General features: G+C 57.2%; 1 protein-coding gene across 2 annotated transcripts in view; it reads left to right on the top strand.

Moving 5' to 3' along the window:
* The first annotated feature begins 463 nt into the window (after positions 1-463).
* The window catches only part of MYO1F (myosin IF), a 30,416-nt gene continuing 5,792 nt past the window's right edge, over positions 464-25,087 (top strand). The window contains exons 1-21 of one of the 2 annotated variants that reach the window (XM_008249129.5): positions 464-900; positions 9,268-9,405; positions 9,752-9,841; positions 9,936-10,030; positions 10,309-10,396; positions 10,497-10,586; positions 11,899-12,030; positions 12,160-12,294; positions 12,556-12,688; positions 12,865-13,061; positions 13,298-13,378; positions 13,491-13,577; positions 14,260-14,346; positions 14,806-14,973; positions 16,007-16,092; positions 18,780-18,861; positions 19,882-19,988; positions 20,282-20,380; positions 20,497-20,641; positions 22,358-22,472; positions 22,563-22,732. In XM_008249129.5, coding sequence (XP_008247351.3) covers positions 898-900; positions 9,268-9,405; positions 9,752-9,841; positions 9,936-10,030; positions 10,309-10,396; positions 10,497-10,586; positions 11,899-12,030; positions 12,160-12,294; positions 12,556-12,688; positions 12,865-13,061; positions 13,298-13,378; positions 13,491-13,577; positions 14,260-14,346; positions 14,806-14,973; positions 16,007-16,092; positions 18,780-18,861; positions 19,882-19,988; positions 20,282-20,380; positions 20,497-20,641; positions 22,358-22,472; positions 22,563-22,732 — 2,328 coding nt within the window. In that variant the 5' untranslated portion in view covers positions 464-897. Of the gene's footprint in view, positions 901-9,236; positions 9,406-9,751; positions 9,842-9,935; positions 10,031-10,308; positions 10,397-10,496; positions 10,587-11,898; positions 12,031-12,159; positions 12,295-12,555; positions 12,689-12,864; positions 13,062-13,297; positions 13,379-13,490; positions 13,578-14,259; positions 14,347-14,805; positions 14,974-16,006; positions 16,093-18,779; positions 18,862-19,881; positions 19,989-20,281; positions 20,381-20,496; positions 20,642-22,357; positions 22,473-22,562; positions 22,733-25,087 lie in introns of both variants that reach the window. The other variant, XM_089315464.1, reaches the window with a different exon arrangement.

Raw genomic sequence — 25,087 nt, 5'->3', positions numbered from 1 at the left:
GCCTGGCTCTCACCACCGAGGTTTGCCAGGTTGACTCAGCAAAGTGAAGGAGCTTGACAGAGACACGGGCTCCTTCCGAAGCAGCCGCTAGGGGGCGCCATGCCCGGCCACCCTCAAGGAGGATGCCCCGCCAGGCAGAGACAAAGACCACTCACGGGCATGGACCAGAGGCCGGTGCCCACTTGGGTCAAGCGCTGCCTTACATGGCTGGAGGAGGACGCGGTGTGTCGGTGTCTCCAAGATCAGGACGCGTTAACACAAGGGATCCCACCCAGAAGGGCTCTTGAGAAAGATGGGGAGACCAAGATGTCCCGGGGGTGGGTAGCACAGCAAAGGTGGTGGTGGTAAATCCAGAGCTGACATCCAAAGCTTGGGTCAGCCGCACCTGACTCCTGGTCCCCTCCCCCTTCGCGGGCGCAACCACACCCAGACAGGCGTGGCTGCCCTGGGTGGCTGTGCGGGGAGGGCTGGCAGAGGTGGCTCTAGAAGAGGGAGGTCGCCTGGGGGGCTCCCAGGGCGAACGTCTGAAACCCTGCTTCCCAGTTTTGAGGAGACCTGAGCAGGTCGGTCCACAGCCAGCTGACCTGAGGCCCTTGGCTGCAGCTCTTGTCCCTGGGGAGCCGGAGGAGGGACGTCCTGGGGGCTGTCAGCCTGGGGCCCCAGCTCTGTGGGCCCTGCCTGCCACCTCTGAGGCTCTCCCCGCCCCCAGGGCCAGGGCCCCTCCCGTCAAAGGAAGTGAGAGGGGGACCGCCACGGTAAGAGGAACTAGGGCTGGGAGCGGAGTGAAGGAGCGGGAGGAAGGCCATGCCCCAGCCGCCCCCAGGACCCCCCTGAACCTGTACCCTGTCACAGCCCACTCGGGTGCCCCCCAGGAGGCACAGACACCGGCCCCAAAGAATGGTGAGTCCTTCCTGGGTGGTCCTGGACATGCAAGGGAGGGGGGCACCAGCCAGGTGGAGGTGCCCGGAAAAACACAAGAAAGTGGGGTGATGAGAACTAGAATGGCAGACCCTCTGAGGGTCCCTTGGTGTGGCGCGGGTGTCCCCAGTGTCCCTTACCAGGGGACCATGCTGGTGGAGGGGAGCAGCCACAGGTGGTCCAAGACACAGAAGACAGCCCCAAGGGAATCATGCAGGTTCAGGAACTTACCCCTTGGCAGGGGGCTAGGGAATCCAGTTTCCAGCCCTGCTTGGTCCCTCATTCCCCGCTGTGGCCTGGGGCAAGTTACTTCCCCTCTCTTGGCCTCAGGCTTGGAAGCTGGTCTGATACGGCTGGTCTGGCTCCTTGGGGGCCTCTGCACTGGAGCCTCCGGTGGGAGGGGAGGTGGTCTGTGGCTATGGCCGCTCAAAGTTCACAACTGGGAGAGGAAGCTGTGTCTCCTGGGTGGTGGGGTGCAGTGACGGTGTGCCCCGGGGGGCAGTGGGTGGCTCAGCTGTAGCAATCACAAAGGGCGGAGGCGGGGAGACTGCACACGTCCAGTGGCATTGCTCATGGCGATGGTAACAGAAAGTCTGCAACCAGAGGGTCACTGCCTATTGAGGTTGAGGGCTGAAGCTCATTGTGACAAGGTTGGGGAGACTGTCACGATCATGGGTCTAGAGCCCGAGGTCCCTATAATGTCTGCAAAATTATTTGGTCTGGCCCTGCTGAGGCAACAGCATGTGGGATTCAAAATTCTGATCCATCTATAGCAGGCTAGTCTTTCAGTTGGTCTGTGGATGATGTTACCAATATCCAAATGGCCCCTGGCAGTGAGAACGGTGTCCCATCCCTGCCCCGGCTAGGCATGCTAAGAGGGAGCCAGAGCTGACCACGGGGAAGCCACTCCCACAGCTTCAGATCTTAGGATGAGGGCCCATGGCTGGCACAGAGACAAGGGTGCTTGGCAGCCACAGCAGGCAGCTGAGCAGGACAGAGGCAAAGAGAGAAGAGCACCTCCTTCCAGAAAGTCAAGGGAAAATTGGACATCCCTGGTCAAGGATCCCTCTGGCCAAGTCACAACCAAGCTTCCCTGTGGGGGTTCTGAGCTTGGAATGGGAGCTCTTCCAAGACAGAGTAAGACTCAGGAGCTCAGATGGGCAGACTATCATCAAAAGAACACAGGAAGTGACTCGCTGCTCGAGAGAACAGCAATCCTCTCAGGAAGCCGGGCAAAGTGCTGAGTCAACAGTCGGCTCAGCAGACGGTCTGGGAGGTGAGAGACACATCAAAGACGGTAGGAGAGAAAATGAATGGAGACCATCCAGGAGGCTGGGGGCTCCCTGTGGAGGTGGGGGGCCGGGAGGTGACTGAAGGCGTCAATGCAGCCGTGACCGTCAAGCCCTTTATGGAGCAGATGCACTCAGTTAAGGGTAGCTGCCACTGCCGGGCAGGGCAAACGCTGCTGGATTTACCAGTGCTGATAGGTGATGACTCAGCCTCGGGGACTCTGCAGGAGTTGCCGTGTGTAACTGTTGTTGAGTTGGTGGTGGTGGTCATTGACACTGGTGTTGCAGGTTGGTGATGGTCCTTGTGGGGGAGTTGTTGAGTTGGTGGTGGTGGTGGTGGTTATTGACACTGGTGTTGCAGGTTGGTGATGATGATGGTTCTTGTGGGGGAGTTGTTGAGTTGGTGGTGGTGGTGGTCATTGACATTGGTGTTGCAGGTTGGTGATGACGATGGCCCTTGTGGGGGAGTTGTTGAGTTGGTGGTGGTGGTGGTGGTCATTGACACTGGTGTTGCAGGTTGGTGATGATGATGGTCCTTGTGGGGGAGTTGTTGAGTTGGTGGTGGTGGTGGTCATTGACATTGGTGTTGCAGGTTGGTGATGACGATGGCCCTTGTGGGGGAGTTGTTGAGTTGGTGGTGGTGGTGGTGGTCATTGACACTGGTGTTGCAGGTTGGTGATGATGATGGTCCTTGTGGGGGAGTTGTTGAGTTGGTGGTGGTGGTGGTCATTGACATTGGTGTTGCAGGTTGGTGATGACGATGGCCCTTGTGGGGAGTTGTTGAGTTGTTGTTGGTGGTGGTGGTGGTCATTGACACTGGTGTTACAGGTTGGTGATGACGGTGGTCCTTGTGGGGGAGTTGTTGAATTGGTGGTGGTGGTGGTGGTCATTGACACTGGTGTTGCAGGTTGGTGATGATGATGGTCCTTGTGGGGGAGTTGTTGAGTTGGTGGTGGTGGTGGTCATTGACATTGGTGTTGCAGGTTGGTGATGACGATGGCCCTTGTGGGGGAGTTGTTGAGTTGGTGGTGGTGGTGGTCATTGACACTGGTGTTACAGGTTGGTGATGACGATGGTCCTTGTGGGGGAGTTGTTGAGTTGGTGGTGGTAGTGGTGGTAGTGGTGGTCACTGGTGTTGGTTATTGCAGGTACATGGTTCCTGTAGGTGAGTTGGTGGTGGTGACAGTTGTCTTTAGTGAAAACTGGTGTTGAACATCGGTCAGTAGAGGTTGGTTGTTTTCAGCTAGAAATGCTGGGGATGCTGGCTCAGTGAAACTGGCAGTGGGTAGTTGCCATTACTTGGATCCTTGTGATGGTGCTGTTGGGAGTTCATGGTTGACTTCTGGTGACAGTGATCAGTAACGGTGGTAGCAATTTATTGGTGGTGTTTGAAAAAGGTATGGATTGGCCAGCGCCGCAGCTCTCTAGGCTAATCCTCCGCCTACGGCACTGACACCCCGGGTTCTAGTCCCAGTTGGGGTGCCAGATTCTGTCCCGGTTGCCCCTCTTCCAGTCCAGCTCTCTGCTGTGGCCCGGGAAGGCAGTGGAGAATGGCCCAAGTGCTTGGGCCCTGCACCCGCATGGGAGACCAGGAGGAAGCACCTGGCTCCTAGCTTCGGATCAGCATGACGCACCGGCTGCAGCAGCCATTTGGGGGGTGAACCAATGGAAGGAAGACCTTTCTCTCTCTCTGTCTCTCTCTCTCACTGTATAACTCTGCCTCTCAAAAAAAAAAAAAAGGTATGGATGATGGTTGTTGCTTTATGGGATTTTTTTATTATTTATTTACCTGAAAGGCAAAGTTAGAGAGAGACATCGATCAATCAATCGATCTATCTTCCATCCACTGGTTCACTCCCCAAATGGCCATGATGGCCATGGCTAGGCCAGGCTGAAGCTAGGAGCCAGGAGCTTCTCTGGGTCTCCCACACTGGGTGCAGTGGCCCAGACACTTGGATCATCCTCCACTGCTTTCCCAGGAGCATTAGCAGGGAGCTGGACAGGAAGTGGAACAGCCTGGACTCAAACCAGTGACCATGTGGCATTGAAGGCAGTGGCTTTACTCACTGTGCAACAGCACCCAACCCTTGTGGACCATTTAATGGTAGTCAACTGCACGTGGCTGTTGCTGGCTGGTGTTGTTGCTGGTGGCTGTCACTGTCGATGCTAGTTGTTGTTATTGATGATGGTTGTTGGTGGAGACCGGTTGTAGGGAAGGTTGATGATAGCATGGTTTTCCCCCGTTTGACCCTGGCTGGTGGCGCTGGCACGAAGGTTATTAGCAGTTTCTGTTTGACTATATTGGGGCTCAGAGGCGGTAACTGGTTGGTGATGATGGGGTGGTTGTTTTCAAGCAAGGAGGCCAGTGACATGGCTGCTTGGTCCAGGGACAGGGGCCATGGGACAGACAGAAAAAACTGAAAGTCGGGGGAATTTGTGGGGTGCAGTGGGTACCTGCACTCCTCCTCCTTCTCCCCCACTGCTTGGGCCACTCATGTCCCATATCAGAGTACCTGGGTTGAAGTCCCAGCTCTGCTCTTGATTTCAGCTTCCTGCTAATGTGAATCCTGGGAGGTAGCACTGATGGCTCAAGGGACTGAGCCCCTGCCACCCACCTGGGAGGCCAAGATGGAGCTCCTGGCTCCTGGCTTCTGCCTGCCCCAGCCCTGGCTGTTGTGGCCATTTGGAGAGTAAACCAGCGGAAGGAAGATCTCTCTCTCTCTCTCTCTCTCTCTCTCTCTCTCTCTCTCTGACTCTGATTCTCCCTCTCTCAGTCCTGCCTTTCCAATAAATAAAATATGTTTTTAAAAAGAGGGGTTCAGGAGGAAGAATCAGTGAGACCTGCAACTGATGGGACATTTCGAGTAAAGACAGCGCCGAGTCAGACAGGCAGGTTTCCACCATGGGGGCTGGGGGCCTACTTCAGGAGCTCATCCCCAACAAGGCAAGGCCTGGGGCTCTTGGAGGAGGTGAGGAGTGGCCCCCTCAGCAGGCTCCACCTGCCGGACAAATACCCAAGGCAGGAGAAACCCGGTTTCCTGCAGGGTGGTAAGGGCCTCCTGTTGAGCAGGAAGGAAGTGAGACCCAGCGCTCACCTGAGGCAGGGAGGGGAGACTGCTGCCCGCACAGTGCGTGGATGCTGGGTGCAGCCCCAGGATCCCCCCACCGGCAGCGGCTTCACATCTCCTCTGGCAACCGCAGCCCACGGGACCCCAGCGGTGAGGGAAGGAAGTGGCTCTTTCGTTGCTGTCCCTGAGCTGCTCAGGGAGCAGGTGACCTGGAGCAGTCAGCGCCACCTGCAGCCCACAGCCCTGGGCCTTGGGTGCGTGGGACCCAGCCAGTTCACGGAGGCTGCTGACGGCCGTGGCCAGGAAGACCAGCACTGATGCGTGACCTCCTTGGCCTCGCTGAAGCTGTGTGCAGCCCGGTGAGGTCTGTGGCCCTTGATGTTCCCATTTCGCAAATGAAACGGAGGCAGGGGAGTACGGTGATCTGCTGCACAAACCAGAGTGGAAGAGGAGTTTCCACTCAGCCACTGCCAGGGACACCCTGACAGCCACCGCCTTCCTCACACCCTCCTCTCCCTTCCCCCTCCCCCTCCCCTCCCCTCCTCCCCCTCCTCCTTCCTCTTCTCCTCCTCCCCTACTCTGTCCCCCTCTCCTCCTCCTGCTTGGTGAGAGATCCCCAGGAGTAATGCAGACCCCTGCCCAACCCCCCAGGCTTCTTTGAACCTTGACCCTGCCTCCCAAAGCAACCTGGGTCCAGCACCCACACACCCACCTCCATATTGCCAGACCAGCCTTCCAAGGGAGCCCTGGCTGATGCCCCGCCTCTCCTCAGTCCCCTCCCACATGGTCTCCAGTGAGCAACTCCATTCACCCTTTGGGGTTCACTGCACTCCCCAAGAGTGGGGCCAGGCCCCAGCCGCGTCTCCAGCTGCCTCCGTGCCCAGGGGACTTCAGGAAGTGTGCTCTCTACAATCTCAAGTGCCCAGCGCCTCTGGAGCTGTCACCTTGACCACAAACAGCCCCTCCCTCCGCCCAAACCAAGACAGCCGTCCCTGCCTGTCCCCTGGGTGGAGGAAGATACTCCTGCCCCCACCCCCACCCCGGCCACCTCAAGCCCTGTCTTTCACAACAGCCCCAGCCAGTTGAGTCACACAGCTTGTGGCCACTGCGACCACAGCCTCTTCGTAGCTCCCCACCCCCAAGAGAAGGGACTTAGGAGGCCACAGTTTCAACTTGAGCCAGCAGGGGAGGATACCCCTGAGCCAGGGCAGGGGCAGTCTCAGACCCATGGTACCTCACTCATTCACTTATTCATTCATTCACTCACTCATCCAGTGTGTGTTTATTAATATCAGCTCCTATAGGCCAGGCCTCTGCCAGACACCGATCCACCAGCCACCGTGTCCTGAGACACCTCAGGGCTTCTCTCTCCCAACGTCCACTCTCGGAGGAGTCATTGTGAAGTCTGTTTGACAGATGAGGAAACTGAGGCCTGGAGAGGTGACACAGCCTCCCCCCTCCCTCCACATCCCCTGCAGCCACTCAGACGTGAGCACACTGGATGCTCTTGGGGAAAAGCCACTCCCTCTTTCAGGCCAATGGCTGCAAGGTTGGCAGGAAGGAGGGCCGGTCTAGGAGGCCGGGATGCTCAGGACAGGATGGAGCCCAGCAGGGCTGCAAGAGGAAGGGGGTCACTGAGCCGCCAGAGGGAAGGGGAAGACAGGAAGAGGAACTGTGTACTGGGGCCCAGCACAGCCAGGCAGCTGGCCTTGGGCCCCCAACTCCAGCAAAGGGAAGTGGCCTTGGTCTCAGCTCAGCCTGAGAAGTCCCAGCACAAGCAGACTGGACCGGTCCCGACCCATCCAACCCTCTCAGCCACCCAACCGAGCTGAGGAGGGGCAGCCTCATGGGTCCCTGTCTCCTGCACCACCGTGTTCCTGCTGTGTGACTTCAGGGGTCATCTGGCCTCTCTGTGCCATGTTCTGCCTCCTAGAAAAGGGACCCAAGAGCAGCTCAGTGGACCCCCGTGTGCCGAGGGGATGCCGCGAAGGAACAGGGTGGGAAGCTGAGCCCAGGGCCTGAGTGAGGGGCAGGCAGGTGCTGGTTACCAGGGTTACTGTGCAAGGCCCCACCCTACACAGGCTTCAGAAACAGAATCCTGTTTCCTGTGTCCCCACCCACTGGCTGGGCTGTGCCCGTCACCCCTGCAAACACCCCCACCCCACCAGCCAGCTCAGGGGAAGGACAGATGTGCCCAGCCCTCCTGCCCCAAGCACGACCCACCCCCACCCAGCGTGCTTGGTCTCTGCTCTCCAATACGCAGGCAGCAAGTGCGTGCTCCCTGGCCCCTCCCCCTCTCAGCCCACTTGGTCCTCAAGCCATCCTCATTTTGTCCACACGGCCTTACCTACCAACTTCTGAGCCCCTTCCCACCCACCCTTCTCTTTTGTTCTCCCCCTAAAGATTATTTGAAAGGCAGAGTGACAGAGAGTGGGGGAGAAAGAGAGAGATTTTCCATCCACACGCTGGTTCACTCCCCAAATGCCTGCAACAGCCAGAGCTAGGCTGGACAAAAGCTGGGAGCCAGAAGCTCCATCCAGGTTTCCCCCATGGGTGGCAGGGACCCAAGCACTTGAGCCATCACCAGCTGCCTCCCAAGGTGCACATTTGCAGGGAGCTGGAATGAGAAGGGGAGCCGGAACGCAAGCCTAGGCGCTCCACTGTGGGATGTGGGTGTCCAGTGTGGTTTCTTAACCCCGAGAGCAAATGCCCAGCCCAGGAGTTCTACCTGAAGGCCTAATGCTTTCCAGCAGAGGCTCAAGAATTCTTTGTGGAATGGATGGATGGGCAGGTGGGAAGGTGACGGGCAGCTTCAGATGTTTAGCCATAGAGAGATGTAGGAGATGTAGAGAGATCCGTTCATATGAACATTCAGGGACTGGAGCACACATTATGTGCATTGGTTAAGGTGCCTGGCTTCCTGTCTGGCTCTGCTTCTAATTCTAGCTTCTTGCAAATGCACACCCTGGAAGGCAGTGGAGTAATGGGCCCCTGGCACCCATGTAGGAGACCCAGATGGAGTTCCTGGCTCCTGACCCAGCCCCTGCTCTTGAGGGCATTTGGGGAATGAACCAGTCAACAGGAGAGCTCGCTCTCACTGCTTTTCAAATAAAATAAGTAATTTTAAAATATTCGTTTATGTATTTGAAAGACAGAGAAACAGAGAGAGGGAGAGTCAGAGAGAGATCTTCTAGCTGCTGGTTCATTCCCCAGACGGCTATAACAGCCAGGGCCAGGCCAGCCTGATGCCAGGAGCCAGGAGCTCTGTCTGGGTTCCCCACTTGGGTGGCCATCTTGCAGTGCCCTCCCAGGCGCATTAGTAGGAAGCTGGAATCAGAAATGGAGCACCACAACTCTATAGGGGATGCTGGCACAGGCAGCGGCTTAGCCCACCACAACACCAGCCCCAGGTAATTCTTCTGAAGACAATTCAGGGGTGGAAGTCATGGCGCAGCGGGTTAGGGTAAACCTTGGGATGCCCACATCCCACATTGGGGTGAAGGGCTTTGGGGGGCATCTGCGCCTCAGTCTCTTCTGTGGGCCTACAGGAGTTGTCTGATGGAAAAACAGGGAGAAAATGAGAGGGGAAGAGGTGGGGGGAGACTGTGAAGGCTGTGGAGCTGGTCCCAGAGTGGGGAAGCACGAAGGCCCCACAGGGCAGCAGGGAGGGAGCTGGGGGGGAGGAACAGAGTCACAGGTGGCCACAGAGGGCAGAGGTCACAGCCAACTGGTGGCCAACAGGAGCTCAAAGGGATGGGATGGGCCAGGCTGAAGCCAGGAGCTCCATCTGGGTCTCCTACAACAGTACAGGGGCCCAAGCACCTGCACCATCATCTGCTGCCTTTCAAGGCCTGGATTAGCAGGGAGATGGATCAGAGTGGAGCAGCCGGGACTGGCACCAGATAGGCCTAAGGGATGCAGGCGCCCTGTGCAGCGACCTAGCCCAGCCCACCCTCACCAGGGGCACCAGCTCACCCTGCTCCCGCCCCCAGGGCAGCAAGGAGCGCTTCCACTGGCAGAGCCACAACGTGAAACAGAGCGGCGTAGATGACATGGTACTGCTGCCCCAGATCACCGAGGACGCCATCGTGGGCAACCTGCGCAAGCGGTTCATGGATGACTACATCTTTGTATCCGGGCTGGGGGCGGGGCGGTGGGCAGCAAAGGGAGTCTACACGGAAGGGCAGATGCACCAGCCGGGGCAGGCAGGTGAATGAGGAAGGGCGGGGCAGGAAGGGTGGGCGGACAGCGGGGCTCCGGTTGGGGGCAGTTGTGGTCCTGTCTGCTCTCTGTCCTGGGGCGGCTCAGTCACAGCAAATCCCACTCGGCCCACTGTGGACTCAAGCTCGATTTGTCCTGAGAGACTCCGGGTGCATCAGCGTGAGGTCCAGCTGGGTGGTGGGAAGCCCCTGGGAAGCACCATGGAGGGGCGGGGAACTGCGGGGAGCAAGCCACAGGCCCTTAACCGCATCCCAGACATACATCGGCGCGGTGCTCATCTCCGTGAACCCCTTCAAGCAGATGCCCTACTTCACCGACCGCGAGATTGACCTCTACCAGGGCGCGGTGAGGCCCAGGCCCGGGGCCCCAGTGGGGCGGGGTGGAGGGACAGGCCTGAGAGCCCCAGCCCCTAGTTCTAACCCCCCACCACCCCTGCCAGGCCCAGTACGAGAACCCCCCGCACATCTACGCCCTGACGGACAACATGTATAGGAACATGCTCATCGACTCTGAGAACCAGTGCGTCATCATCAGGTGCGGGGTGAGGGGCCCCCTCCCCAGGGGGCAGCTTGCCTGGGCTCCCCATCTGAACAAGCCCCACCAGCCCTCTCTGCTCCCTGGCCTGGTTTAGTTTCCTTGTTGCTGTTGGACTCGTATTTACTCATTGTTTTTGTCCATCTGTCCCCTGTGAACATCAGCTTGGCACACAGTAGGTACTCAAGGGATGAATAAATGAATGAGTGAATGAATGAATGAGTGGTCCACCAGAATGAGCCCTTCCCCTGACCATTCCTTTTCCCACCCTCCCCCAGTGGTGAGAGCGGAGCCGGGAAGACGGTGGCTGCCAAGTACATCATGGGCTACATCTCCAAGGTGTCTGGCGGGGGTGAGAAGGTCCAGGTGAGGCGGGAGTGCCCCACCTGCACAGCGGTTCATCCCCACACCCACGCCTGCCAGCCCCAGGCTGACCACTTCCCGCCCTGCCTGCCTCTTTCCCCAGCACGTCAAGGACATCATCCTGCAGTCAAACCCCCTGCTCGAGGCCTTTGGCAATGCCAAGACCGTGCGCAACAACAATTCCAGCCGCTTTGTGAGTCTACAAGCCCACCTGTGTGCACATGCACACGTGTGCACACACACAGACACACACACACAGAGGACACCAGCCCCAGGGGAAACCTAGCAGGAAATACCTACTTAGACATAGGCTGGGAGACTCACTTCCTGCTTATGGTCCGTCAGGAATAGAGTCCCCCATCGGCAGAGCTGAGGAGGCCATGACACCTCTATCCAACACCCATGAATACTCCCCTAGCCGTGGCCATGCTACTCCTGTTCCTACTCACATTTCAGGTCCAGTGAGTTTTTTTCATTCATTCTTTCTTTTTCAACAAATTCTTCTTGGGCTCCTTATTTGTGTGAGATGCACTGCTAGGCCCAGTGAAACACAAAACAGGTAAATAGATCTGGATTTATGGTCCAGTTCTGTCATGGTTTAGCTGTGTGGCCTGCACAAAAAAAAAAAAAAAAAAAAAGCCTGTTAGGATGCCCACATCCCACACCAGGGTGCTTGGCATTAGTTCCCAGCTCTGGCTCTTGATTCTAGCTTCCTGCAGACCCTGTAAGGCAGCGGTGACAGCCAAGGGGATTCTCTCAATTTGGGGGGGGGGGGGCAGTTTATGGGCATTTAGGAAGGTGAACCAATAGGTGGAGGAGCTCATTCTCTTCCTCAAATACGTAAGTAAAAAAAATTTAAAAGAGAGATTGAAAGTCCGAGACGGCCCTGCCCCATGGATTCAGCCTCTGGTGCGGGCCTCATGGCAATGGCATTGCAAGGGTGGGAGTACCTGAGGAACAGGCCAGAGAGAGAGACAGGAAGCAGCGAGACACAGGGCCCAGCAGCTGTTCAGATAAGAACTTGCTCTCACAGGACCTACCTGGGTCCCAGGAGAACTACTGGAATCTTTTGCAAGGGCAGCACCCTCAATGACCTCACCACTTCCCACTAGGCCCCTCCCTCCTTTTTTAAAGGGAAAGTAACAGAGAGGACGAGATCTCCCATGTGCTGGTTTACTCCCAAAGTGGCCACAACAGCCAGGTCAGGGCCTGGTCAAAGCCAGGAGCCAGAAGCCAGGAATTCCATCCGGGTCCCCGACATGGGTGGCAGGTACTTGAGCTGTCACGTTCTGCCTCCCAGGGAGGCAGGAGCTGGACTCCATCCCAAGCTCTGATACGGGATGTGGACGTCCCACTGCACCATGTAGCCCACTCTTAAACCTCCACCATGTTTCAACATGGCCACACTGAGGGACCTAGCTGCTTCCAGCTCGTGATCCTCTGGAGGCCACACTCAAATACATCCAAACCCAAGCAGGGGCTGCGTGTTTCCCTCCCGGCCACAGGGCAAGTACTTTGAGATTCAGTTCAGCCGTGGCGGGGAGCCGGACGGAGGCAAGATCTCCAACTTCCTGCTGGAGAAGTCCCGCGTGGTCACGCAGAATGAAAACGAGAGGAACTTCCACATCTACTACCAGGTGCGGGCCAGGGAGCCACAGCCCCAGGGCGGAGGGAGCCCCACTGGGAAGCCGTGGAGGAGACAACAAGAAAAGTCTGGGAGCTGTGCCACGCCCAGCTCAGGCGCGGGTCCACTGTACTCCCTGCAGCTGCTGGAAGGGGCCTCCCAGGAGCAGCGGCAGAACCTGGGGCTCATGACGCCTGACTACTATTACTACCTTAACCAATCGGACACCTACAAGGTCGACGGCACAGACGACAGGAGTGACTTCAGCGAAACTCTGGTGAGCACCGGGCACCCCTCCAGCCCTTGGGTGCAGGAAACCGCCTCAAGTTACAAACCAGGGGAATGAGGCCCAGAGAGGGGCAGGGACTTATGCAAGGTCACACAGCAGAGTGGACATCAAAGGCAGGATGGAGGTGGCAGTGGGGGGATCTAAGGGTCTTGACTCCCTGAGTCTGTGCTGCAGCCCCAGGAGCCTGACCCTGGGGACGAGGGAGAGGTCCAGCTGGTGGTTCAGGTTCTGTCCCCGCTGTGCCCACAGAGTGCCATGCAGGTCATTGGGATCCCGCCCAGTGTCCAGCAACTGGTCCTGCAGCTCGTGGCAGGGATCTTGCACCTGGGGAACATCAGCTTCTGTGAAGATGGGAATTATGCCCGGGTGGAGAGCGTGGACCGTGAGTGTGGGCGCGGGAAGGCAGGTGGGGGCCCGCTCATCCCCAGGAGGGTGAGAACTCGGTGTGGGGGGGTCAAGGTCAGAGTCCCTGGGCAAGAGGGGGGGGGGAGAGGGAGGGGCTGGCGTGAGGCCCGAGAGCCTGACCAGCTGCCCGCCCTTTGTCCCGTGGCCGGGCAGTCCTGGCCTTTCCCGCCTACTTGCTGGGCATCGACAGTGGGCGCCTGCAGGAGAAGCTGACCAGCCGCAAGATGGACAGCCGCTGGGGTGGGCGCAGTGAGTCCATCGACGTCACGCTCAATGTGGAGCAGGCGGCCTACACCCGCGACGCCCTGGCCAAAGGCCTCTATGCCCGCCTCTTTGACTTCCTGGTGGAGGCGAGTGGGGCCTGGGGGGTGGTGGGCGAGGCTGTTACAACCTTGGCAGCTCGTGCAGTTGGGTCCTGCCACACGCGCACACACACACACACACACACACACGGGAGACCTGGATGGGGAGTTCCTGGCTCCTCTCTCTCTCTCTCTCTGCCTTAAACATTTTCACAAGAGTGAGAACCGGCTGGGGAGGGCCTGCCCGGATGCCCACCGACCTCCTGTCCACACCTCGCTCACAGGCCATCAACCGAGCCATGCAGAAGCCCCAGGAAGAGTACAGCATCGGCGTGCTTGACATCTACGGCTTCGAGATTTTCCAGGTTCGCGGCCCCTGGGCCCCGCCCCCTGGCCCACACCCTGCCCTCCCTGTGAGCTGGGGTTGGCCCCCAGCGGGGGCCCACTGAAGGAAGGGTGCCTGTCCCCCCTTGGCAGAAAAACGGCTTTGAGCAATTCTGCATCAACTTTGTCAATGAGAAGCTGCAGCAGATCTTCATCGAGCTCACCCTGAAGGCAGAGCAGGTCGGCCGGCGCGGGCAGGGCCGGGGCACTCGGAGTCGGGGGGCAGGACCATGTGAGGGACATGGACAGCTGGGGGACCCTGTTCCCATCTCTCTCTCTCTCTCTCTGCTTGCCTGCTCAGGCTCCATCGTAAGATTTCTTAAAATATTTACTTATTTATTTCATCTCAAAGGCAGAGCAACAGAGAGAGGGAGAGACTGAAAGAGAGAGGCCTTCCACCTGCTGGTTCACTCCCCAGATCCAGCCACAACAGCCAGGGTTGGATCAGGTCAAAGCCAGGAGCCAGGAACTCCATCCTGGTCCCCCAGGCACACCAGCAGGGAGCTGGATCGGAACCAGCGCTCATACAGGATGCTGGCGTCGCAGGCAGCGGCTTAACCTGCTGCACCACAACATGGGCCCTTTCCTGATTGACTGTGAGGACATTTTGGAGGCAGCCGTCAAGAGTCACTTTGGGTGCCCGCTTCCCATATGAGGGGGCAGGGGTTTGATCCCAGCTTCTTGCTCGTGTGCATCCCGGAAGGCAGCAGCTGATGGCTCCAATCCCTGCCACCCACATGGGAGAACTGTGTTGAGTTCCCTGCTCCACACAGGAGCCAGCAACAGTGCTGGGTGATGGGGGGAGGGGCATGCAAGGGGTACCGGCCACACCCCTTCCACCCGCCCCCATGTCCACCTCCAGGAGGAGTACGTCCAGGAGGGCATCCGCTGGACCCCTATCCAGTACTTCAACAACAAAGTCGTCTGCGACCTCATCGAAAACAAGCTGGTGAGGGCTGGGCCAACTTAGGGTCCCCAACATGAGGCCGGGAGACCCCAGACAGGGGCTATGACACCCTGGGCAGGAGCCCTCTCTACCCTGTGTCCACTCCCTCCAGAAGGTGGAGCACAGCTGAAATAGCCCTGCAGTCATCCATTCATTCTGCCCACCTGCTCACCAGTCACTTATTCATTCAACAAACACTGCCCAAGGCAGACTAGCTCAGAATCAGAGGGGTCGAAACTGACAGGTGTCCCACCAATTGATTTCAGTCCCTGGAAGGAAAGGAAGGGTGGATTCCTGTAGAGCTTCCCCGGGGGGACCCCCACACACAGCTGAGTCCCTCACTAGCACTTTTTGGAAGCCCCGCCCTCAGCTCTGGCCATGTCCTTACCTCCACCTCCACGCTAGGGGAGCAACATGGGGCAGGGCCAGGCCTGAGTGAGCCCCTCCCGCCTGTCCCCGCAGAACCCGCCAGGCATCATGAGCGTGCTGGACGATGTGTGCGCCACCATGCACGCCACGGGTGGCGGTGCCGACCAGACACTGCTGCAGAAGCTGCAGGCGGCTGTGGGCACCCACGAGCACTTCAACAGCTGGAGCGCCGGCTTCGTCATCCACCACTACGCCGGCAGAGTGCGTGATGCCCCGGCATTGGGCCCCCACCACTATGATGGTCCTTGTGCCCCCAGGGACACCAGGTTGCAGCCCCGCCCCCATACCCAGACTGGAACAACCCTGCAGGGACTCCCAGCCAGGACTGCAGGATTCCATAAGCCCCCTCCTCCAGGCCCCACCCTCCACCATGGACCCCTTCCCACTGACTCCAGGAACTCTCAACCCCCTGCACCTGCCTGGCAGGGCTGCAGGAACCCATTGGCCCCTGCTCATGGCCTCAGCTTCCCCCAACCCACAGAGTGGCTCCCCCTAAGAGACAGGACACAAGCCCCTCCCCATAACCCCAGCTTGGGCAACAGATCACCAGCACTCTCCCCGTGCCTAGAGACCCTCCCCCCCCCAGAACAAATCTGCAAGCACCGCCCCCAGGCATCTGCTGTAAGCCGCCACCCTTCAGAGTGGGCTTGGGCTCCCTACTGACCCCCACCCAAGGCGACAGAAACCCACTGGCCTCCCACGCAGTAGACAGCACTGTGGATTCTCCCACCCTGCTCCCGAGACCTTGGCACGGGCAGCTGGCTTTCCCAGGAGGCTCTGCCCCAAGCTAACACCACTGCCCACCAACCCCTAAAATGGTCAGGTGTTCCCCCAGCCAGGACTAGAGAGAGCCTCCCCCTACCCAAGATAGCAGCCCCAGCCCAGACTCTGACCTCCCTGGCCCCGCCTCCCAGTCCCCCAGTTGACCACAGATTTCTAGGCTGACTGGAATTGACTCCACATTAAGTAGCAGCCCCCAGGGACCCTCCCCCAACCTGGACTGCAGCCTCCCACCCCCCCAATCGGGATTCACAACTTTTACCTCCCCTGCCTCAGATCCAAGCTGCAGCACCTACCCTCCAACCTCAACTTAAACATCAGACCCAGGAGCCCGGGAGCTGTGAACCGCAGATTTCTCCAACCACAGCTGTAGATGCGACCGACCCCCTCCCAGAGCAGGATCCCAGGACCCCCGACCATCTGGGCTATGAGCATCCCCCATGTCTCCCTCCAGGTCTCCTATGATGTCAGCGGCTTCTGCGAGAGGAACAGGGACGTCCTCTTCACTGACCTCATAGAGCTGATGCAGACCAGTGAGCAGTGAGTGGCCCTGGGGGGTGCGGGCGTCCAGGAAGAACCCCCTTGAGGTGGTGGGGAGGACTGGGGATCACTCCCCCATCTTCCCCAGAGCTCCTGTCACCCCTCAGACTTTCCGGGGATGGCTGTGCAGTCAGATAGCTCCTGCTGGCTAGTTCCAATGTGAAAGGGACTTGGGGCTCCCAGGGTCCTTCAGAATGCTCTTAACAAATGGAAAGAAACAATGAGTTTTTCTGGGATGCAAAACATTTGGAAATCCTTGCATTTGTTTTTTCATAACTTGCATTTTCCATGAACTTCTGGGAGACCCCTAGTACATGCATGGATTTCAAACTGTTGTACACCAAATAAAAATAAATCTTTTATTATTATTATTATTTGAAAGGCAGACAGAGACACAGAGAGCACTCATCTGCTGGTTTGCTCTCCTAATTCCTGCAATCACTGGGCCTGGGCCAGGGCTGAAGCCAGGATCTGGGAACTCAACCCACGTCTTTGTGTGGATGGCAGGAACCCAAGTACTTGGGCCATCACCACTGCTTCCCAAGGCGTGCATCAGCAGGAAGCTGGAGTCAGGAGCTGGAAGCTGGGATCAAACCCAGGCACTCCACTGTGGGACTCAGCAGTCTTCATTAATAGGCCAAATGCCCACCCCCTAAATTAATCATTTAATGCCAACTCTCCAAGAACTTTCTGAAGTACCCTTGTATTTCTTCGGATACACGTGCAAACATGAACATGTACAACTGTCGTAAGGGGAACCAGCTTTGTGGCACAGTAGGTGAAGCCACGGCTTGAGACACCAGCATGCCACACTGGAGCGCCAGTTCAAGTCCTGGCTGCTCCGTTTGTGATCCAGCTCCCTGCTAATGCCAATGCACCTGCAAAGGCAGCAGATGATGGTCCAAGGGCTTGGACCCCTGACACCCATGTGCAAGACCCAGATTGAGTTCCTGGCTCCTGATTTCAGCCTGGCTTTGACCTGGCTGCTGTGGGCATTTGGGGAACCAGCGGATAGAAGATCCCTCTCTCTGTCTGTCTCTCTACCCCCAACCTTGCTCTGCCTTTCAAATAAATAAATGTTTAAAAAAGAAGAATGAGAGGAGAAGGGAGGGAGGGAGCAAAGGAAATGAATGAATGAATGGTCCCCAGGAAGGGACCTGATCCTGCTGCCCAAGATGCTTCCCCAGGTGGCAGTCACCCTTTAGTATCCATGGAGGGCTGATTCTAGGATCCCCCAAGGACACCCAACCCCTAGATACTCAAATCCTTTCCATAAAATGGCCTAATATTTACACATCCTTCAGTCTACTTTAAATCTTTCTAGATGACCTAACAATACCTAATACAAGGTAAATGCTACATAAACAGTTGCTACACTGTTTTGCCTACCTACTAGAAAATAAAGAGTCTGGGAGCAGGCGTTTGGCCTAGTGGTTAACACTTCCGAGTCGACATCAGAGTATCTGGGTTCCATACTCAGCCCCACTGCCGCTAATGCAGACCCTGGAAAGCAGCAGTAATGCCTCCATTGACTGGGTCCCTGCACCCATGTGGGAGACCCACACTGAGTTCACAGCCATTGGTCTCGGCCCCAGCCAGGGCACAGTGCTGGCATTTGGGGAGTGAACCAGCAGATGCAGGATTCTCTCTCTGTGTGTATGTCTCTCATATAAATAAATGTCAGTACGTATTCAGTACAGGCACAGATTTTTTTTTTTCAGATGTTTTGGGTCTGCCGTGGGTTGAATCCACGAATGCAGAAGGCCAACTGTATTTTATTATTTGATTTTTTTTTAAAGATTGATTTATTTATTTGAAAGGCAGAGTGAGAGAGAGGCAGAGGCAGAGAGATCTTCCATCTGCTGGTTCACTCCCCAAATGGCTGCAACAGCCAGAGCTGGGTTGATCCAAAGCCAGGAGTCAGGAGCTTCCTCTAGGTCTCCTACACAGGTGCAGGGACCCAAGGACTTGGGCCATCTTCTACTGTAGCAGAGAGCTGAATAGGGAGTAGAGCGACTGGGACTCGAACTGGCACCCATATGAGATGCAGGCACTGCAGGTGGCGGCTTTACCTGCTACGCCACAGCACCAGACCCCTATTATTTAACCTTGCTGTGTTTTACTTCCTTGCCTGATCACAGAGGAAGATATAAAAAGTGCAGCTGAATCAAGGAACCCAATGAAGCTGGCGCCGCGGCTCACTAGGCTAATCCTCCGCCTTGCGGCGCCGGCACACCGGGTTCCAGTCCCAGTCGGAGCGCCAGATTCTGTCCCGGTTGCCCCTCTTCCAGGCCAGCTCTCTGCTGTGGCCCGGGAGTGCAGTGGAGGATGGCCCAAGTGCTTGGGCCCTGCACCCCATGGGAGACCAGGAGTAGCACCTGGCTCCTGACAGCAGATCAGCGCGGTGCGCTGGCCGCAGTGCACCGGCCGCGGCGGCCATTGGAGGGTGAACCAACGGCAAAAGGAAGACCTTTCTCTGTCTCTCTCACTGTCCACTCTGCCTGTCAAAAAAATAAAAAAGGAACCCAAAGAAAAGACAAAACCAGCACTCCCCGGCTCAGACATCACAGCACCCTTCACCCTCAGAGAGATCCCTGTTTGATGTGCTGGCACTGGGGCAGCCCTGCCTCTGGGGAAGGGCACCCCAGGGCCCAGATGCACCTGCCACCCCTCTCTCTGCCCCCCAGGGCCTTCCTCCGGATGCTGTTTCCCGAGAAGCTGGACGTAGACAAGAAGGGCCGCCCCAGCACTGCCGGCTCCAAGATCAAAGTGAGGCTTCGACCCAGTGTTCCAGTCCCCAGACCCCATCTCTCCCCCATCCCCCGGGGCCTCTGCCTCTGTTTCTGGCACCCTCCATACCACAGAAGTCTCCTCCAGCTCTGGGTTTGGGAGTTTTCAAGCAGCTTCCTTGACATCCCCCTCAAATACCTAAATTGAACTTTTAGGGAGATGTTGATAATTTGTTTTTAATGCGGTAAAACACCCACATAAAGTGGACCATCTTACCCATTAAGCACATTCCTGTGGCTGTTGAACCCTGACCACCATCAGTTTCCAGAACTTTCTTCTCTTCCCAAAGTGCAACTCCGCCCCCAGGAGACAACTCACTCCCCTCCCTCAGCCCCTGGCACCTCCCACACACTCTACTTCCTGTCTCTGTAGCTCTGATGACCCCAGGGACCTCCTAGGAGTGGAGTCACATGGGGCTTGTCCTTTTGTGTCGCATGACTCATATCCCATTGTGTGGATGACCACACTGTGTGCACCCACTCACCCGTCAGTGGATATCCGGGCTGCTTGCACCCGTGGCTGTGAACGTGGGGGTCCCGTCCTGGTGATAGTTTAACACCTATCTTACATACAGGAGGAACTAGCTTCATCCAACACCCCCGTCCTCCCACCTTGAACAGTTTCCTTTCTGGTCCTCCCCCTCCCCCTGAGCAACCCAAGGCTCCCCTCCCAGACACACACGTGATCCCCGACGCCCAAAGTTCCCGTCCCCATGAAGGGCGGGCAGAAATGAACTCTCCTCACTGCTCTGTGAAGCAGTCAGCCAGGCCTTCTAAGCACTGTCTGGGCCAGGCTGCAGTGAGTGTGGCAAAGGTGACAGTGCCAGTGTGACAGTCTGCGGGCTGGGTACACACACAGCAGAGACGCGGGTTCCCTGTGGTGCACTGCACGCCAGCCCCGTTCCCCATGCCCCCTAGACATCCGAGTCTCCTGGGGCTGGGGCGGAGACGAGGCCCGACGATCCCACCTGTGCGCCCCCTCCCCTTCTCCTCGCTGCAGAAACAAGCCAACGACCTGGTGGCCACGCTGAAGAGGTGCATACCCCACTACATCCGCTGCATCAAGCCCAACGAGACCAAGAAGCCCCGGGACTGGGAGGAGAGCAGGTGAGACCAGGCTCAGCCCCAGGTTTACACTGAGAGCTGACTGGGACCTCCAGGATGACCCCAGCCTGTCTGTGGGCTGACCAAGCGGCTAGCCCAGGCCCCCCACTTTCCCCAGACCCCACCCCCAGTACTGACTGCCAGGACGAGAAAAGACCCCTTCCCCAAGATCCCACCCCCACAGAAGTCACCCCCAGACTGATCCCTGAGCCGCCTCCCCAGGTCTCACCCCACCCCCAATCATGCAGGCCTCCAGCCCCCCACCCGCAAGGGACTCAGACCCCTCTCCCTGCCAGGGTCAAGCACCAGGTGGAGTACCTGGGCCTGAAGGAGAACATCCGTGTGCGCAGGGCGGGCTTCGCCTACCGCCGCCAGTTTCCCAAGTTCCTGCAGAGGTGAGCAGCCCCCAGCCCCTGCACTCAACGAACCCCATCCCCCCTTCAGAATGACAGACCCGCCCTGTCTGCTCCGACCACACACACACACACACACACCGCCCCTCTGCCTCCAGGTACGCCATCCTGACCCCTGAGACATGGCCGCGGTGGCGTGGGGATGAACGCCAGGGGATCCAGCACCTGCTTCGGGCGGTCAACATGGACCCCGACCAGTACCAGATGGGGAGCACCAAGGTCTTCATCAAGAACCCAGAGTCGGTGAGTGAGACAGAGAAAGATCTTCTGTCCACTGGTTCACACTCCACATGCTTGCAACAGCCAGGACTGGGGCCACACTAAAGCCAGGAGACTGGAACTCAATCCAGGTCCCCATCCTGGGTGGCAGGGACCCAGAGCACTTGAGCCATCATCTGCTGCCTCCCAGGATGCACTGTAGCAGGGGGCAGGATGAGAAGCAGAAGGAGCTGGGAACCAAGCCCAGGCACTCCAGTTATGGGATGTGGGAATCCCAAGCAGTGGCTTAACCACTGCGCCAAACACCCATCCCTGGTTCCTGTTTCTGCCTTCTCTGAACCAGGGTGCACCTTTGACAGATGGCATGTGACTGCCTCATTAGCATATGGGACACTGTGATGTCTTTGCTGTTTCTGGAAAGATCACAGAGCTGGCCAGTGGCAGAGCTGGGATCTGAAGCCAGTAAGACAAACCCCTTGGTATAATTTAATGCAGCACTGGCACTGAGGTACAGCAGGTTAATACCTTGGCCTGAAGCACTGGCATCCCATATGGGCACCGGTTTAAGACCCGGCTGCTCCACTTCTGATCCAGCTCTCTGCTACAGCCTGGGAAAGCAGTGGAAGATGGCCCAAGTGCTTGGGCCCCTGCACCTGGGTGGAAGACCTGGAAGAAGCTCCTGGCTCCTGGCTTTAGATCGGCACAGCTCCGGCCGTTGCACCCAGTTGGGGAGAACCATCGGATGGAAGACCTCTCTCTGTCTCTCCTCTCTCTGTAGCTCTTTCAAATAAATAAATAAATCTCTTTTTTTTATTTGACAGGCAGAGTTAGACAGAGAGAGAGACAGAGAGAAAGGTCTTCCTTCCATTGGTTCACCCCCCAAATGGCCACTACGGCTGGTGCGTCACGCCAATCCGAAGCCAAGAACCAGGTGTTTCCTCCTGGTCTCCCATGGAGTGCAGGGGCCCAAGCACTTGGGCCATCCTCCACTGCCTTCCCGGGCCACAGCAGAGAGCTGGACTGGAAGAGGAGCAACTGGGACTAGAACCCGGCGCTCATATTGGATGCCAGTGCCGCAGGCAGAGGATTAACCAAGTGAGCCATGGCACCAGCCCCTAAATAAATCTTTTTTAAAAAAATCATGCTATATATATATATATATACACACATATATATGTAATTTAATGCACAGGTGTGTGCACCCCATCTGAAGGAATCACCAGGTCCAGTCATTGGAGGAAGAAAAAAATTAAGATTTATTTATTTATTTATTTGAAAGGCAGTTATAGAGAATGAGAGAGGTGGAGAGACAGAAATAGAGAGAGATGTTTCATCCATTGGTTCACTCCCCAAATGGCCTCAATGGCCAGGGTTGTCCAGGCTAAAGCCAGGAGCCAAGAACTCCATCTAAGCCTCCCACGTGGGTGGCAGAGGCCAGAGGAACTTGGGCCACCTTCTGCTGCATTCCAAGGCACATTAGCAGGGAGCTGGATCAGGAGTGATGCAGTCAGGACTTGAACCAGCACTCATATGGGATGCGTGTGTCGCAGGTGCTGGACCAAACACGGGCCCCCGAAAAACACCTTTGGAGCATGTGTGTGAGTGCATATGAGAGCATATGAGTGCACGTGTGTGCATGCACATGAACAGATGCATAGGAATGGGGTGGACCAGGGGAAACCTGAGACTGCAGCCCCTGGGGAGGTCTCAGGACCCCACCAGCCCTGTGTCTTGTCCAAGCTCTTCCTCCTGGAGGAGATACGAGAGCGGAAGTTCGACGGCTTTGCCCGAATCATCCAGAAGGCCTGGCGGCGCCACGTGGCAGTCCGCAAGCACGAGGAGATGCGGGAGGAAGGTGAGGGGCTTCCGGTGGGAGGCTCAGGCCCTGGACAGATGGACCCAGAAGAGCTGAGCCATGACCCCTACCCCCCACCTGTCCCCTCAGCCTCCAACATCCTCCTCAACAAGAAAGAGCGGCGGAGAAACAGCATCAACCGCAACTTTGTCGGGGACTACTTGGGGCTGGAGGAGCGGCCGGAGCTGCGCCAGTTCCTAGGCAAGAGGGAGCGTGTGGACTTCGCCGACTCGGTCACCAAGTATGACCGCCGCTTCAAGGTGAGGCACTAGCAGGTGGACGTGTGCGAGAGCCTGGTTCCAGCCTGGTACACCATCACCTGCCCCCAGGTATTCATGGACCTAGCCTAGACACACCTGCCCATACCTGCCCCCAGGTATACATGCACCTAGCCTAGACACACCTGTTCCATCACAGGTAGACCCACCTACCCATACCTGCCCCCAGGTATACATGGACCTAGCCTAGACACACCTGCCCATACCTCCCCCCAGGTATGCGCGCACCTAGCCTAGACACACCTGCCCATACCTGCCCCCAGGTATACATGCACCTAGCCTAGACACACCTGCCCATACCTCCCCCCAGGTATACACGCACCTAGCCTAGACACACCTGCCCATACCTGGCCCCAGGTATACATGTACCTAGCCTAGACACAACTGTCCCATCACAGGTACTCCCTAACAAGGCCCAGACATACTTGCCCAAATGTACGCAATCAGCTGTTCATCAAACCTCACCTGGCCAGATATGTCTGCCCACAATTACATTCACCTCACCCGGAAGCCTGGGCCACAGGGCCACCCTCACCTATTCTGGACAAATTTATTCGTTAGCTATACTTTCACCCACCCTAGATACACCTGTCCATTCACTATATCTTCACCTGGCCCAGCTACGCATATACAGACACACCCTCACCTGGCCCAAGCAGCCTATCCATAGGTGCATGCCCAGCAGCTCTGACCAGATGTACACTCTCAGCCCTAACATCCAGGCACCTCCACCACAGTCATCCTCTCCTGTTACAGACAGCCCTGGGCACAGGTGTTCTCTCACTGCCGAGCCTGGCCACTCTTGCCCACAGGTGCACCTGGCCTTGACCTGTACTCCCTGACCAGGTACCACACTGGACTCAAACCACATCTCAAGCCCCAGACACTATCACCTAACCCAGACACTCACCCTGCCCACAGCTTAGAGAGAGGCCAGGTCCATGGTGAGATCATCTGTACACCTTTACATGGCCTGGACACTCGCACCTGCCTTGGACACTCGCACGCCCTCACCTGATCTACACAACCTCGCATCCCAGACACCCGTGCCAAGCCTGGCCCAAGGGCCCTCAGCTGCTTTGAACAGGTCTGTGTGGCAGGTATACCTCCCCAGCTGACATGGATACCATCACCCAGGACTCCCCAACTGAACCCACACATCCCAGGTACACCCTCACCTGACTTGCAGTACCAACTCAGTTCACACATACACCTGCCCCTGACTCCCTCTCATGAACCTGGTACCCTTACCTAGCAACCTGATGCATACACCCTCACCTGAGCCCCAGACCTTTACCTGGGCTAGCTTTAGTCACGTGACTCAAGCACTGTCACCCAGGGCTCCCATCTGGACCAATCAGCAGGTGCTTCACTTACCCTGTACCTGTTCACTGGCCCAGACACCTTTCTAACCAGTATGCCCTTACCCAACTTCCTTCTATTTCTCTATTTTATAACTATTTATTTGTTTACTTGAGACGCAGAGGTGAAAGACAAAGAGAGAGCTCCCATTGGCTAGCTCATTCCCCCAAATGCCGACAACAGCCCAGGGACTAAAGCTGGCAGCCTGGAACCTAATCTGGGTCTCCTACTTGAGTGGCAGGAACCCGATCACCTGAGCCCTCACCACTTCCTCCAAGGGTCTGCATTAGCAGGAAGCTGGCATCCAGAGAGGGAGCCAGGGACAGAACCCAGGTCCCCCTGTGTGGGACACTGGCTTCTTAACCACTAAGCCGAACGCCCACCTCCCTTCGTATTGTGTGCATGACTTAACTCAAATACCTCCACCTGGAGCGTCTCTCGTTCTCTCTCTCTCTCTCTCTCTCTCTCACACACACACACACACACACAAACACCTAACCACCTGGAGCATCACTCACACACACACACACACACACACACCTGACCACCTGGCGCATCTCTCACACACACACACACACACACACACACACCCCTGACCACCTGAAGCATCACTCACACACACACACACACACCTGACCACCTGGAGCATCTCACACACACACATACACACACACACACATACACCTGACCACTGGGAGCATCTCTCACACACACAACACCCCTGACCACCTGCAGGATCACACACACAATACACACCTGACCACCTGGAGCATCACTCACACACTCACACACACACACACACCTGACCACCGGGAGCATCACTCTCTCTCTCTCTCACACACACACACACACACACCTGACCACCAGGAGTGTCTCATACACACACACACACCTGACCACCTGGAGCATCACTCTCTCTCTCTCTCTCTCTCTCTCACACACACACACACACACACACACACCTGACCACCGGGA

The sequence above is a fragment of the Oryctolagus cuniculus genome, chromosome 16 (assembly GCF_051225735.1).
Source record: "Oryctolagus cuniculus isolate XC-2025 breed Fujian yellow rabbit chromosome 16, ASM5122573v1, whole genome shotgun sequence".
NCBI classification, from domain to species: domain Eukaryota; kingdom Metazoa; phylum Chordata; class Mammalia; order Lagomorpha; family Leporidae; genus Oryctolagus; species Oryctolagus cuniculus.
Note: the sequence above shows the minus strand (reverse complement) of the source record. Positions and strands in the feature narration are given on the sequence as shown.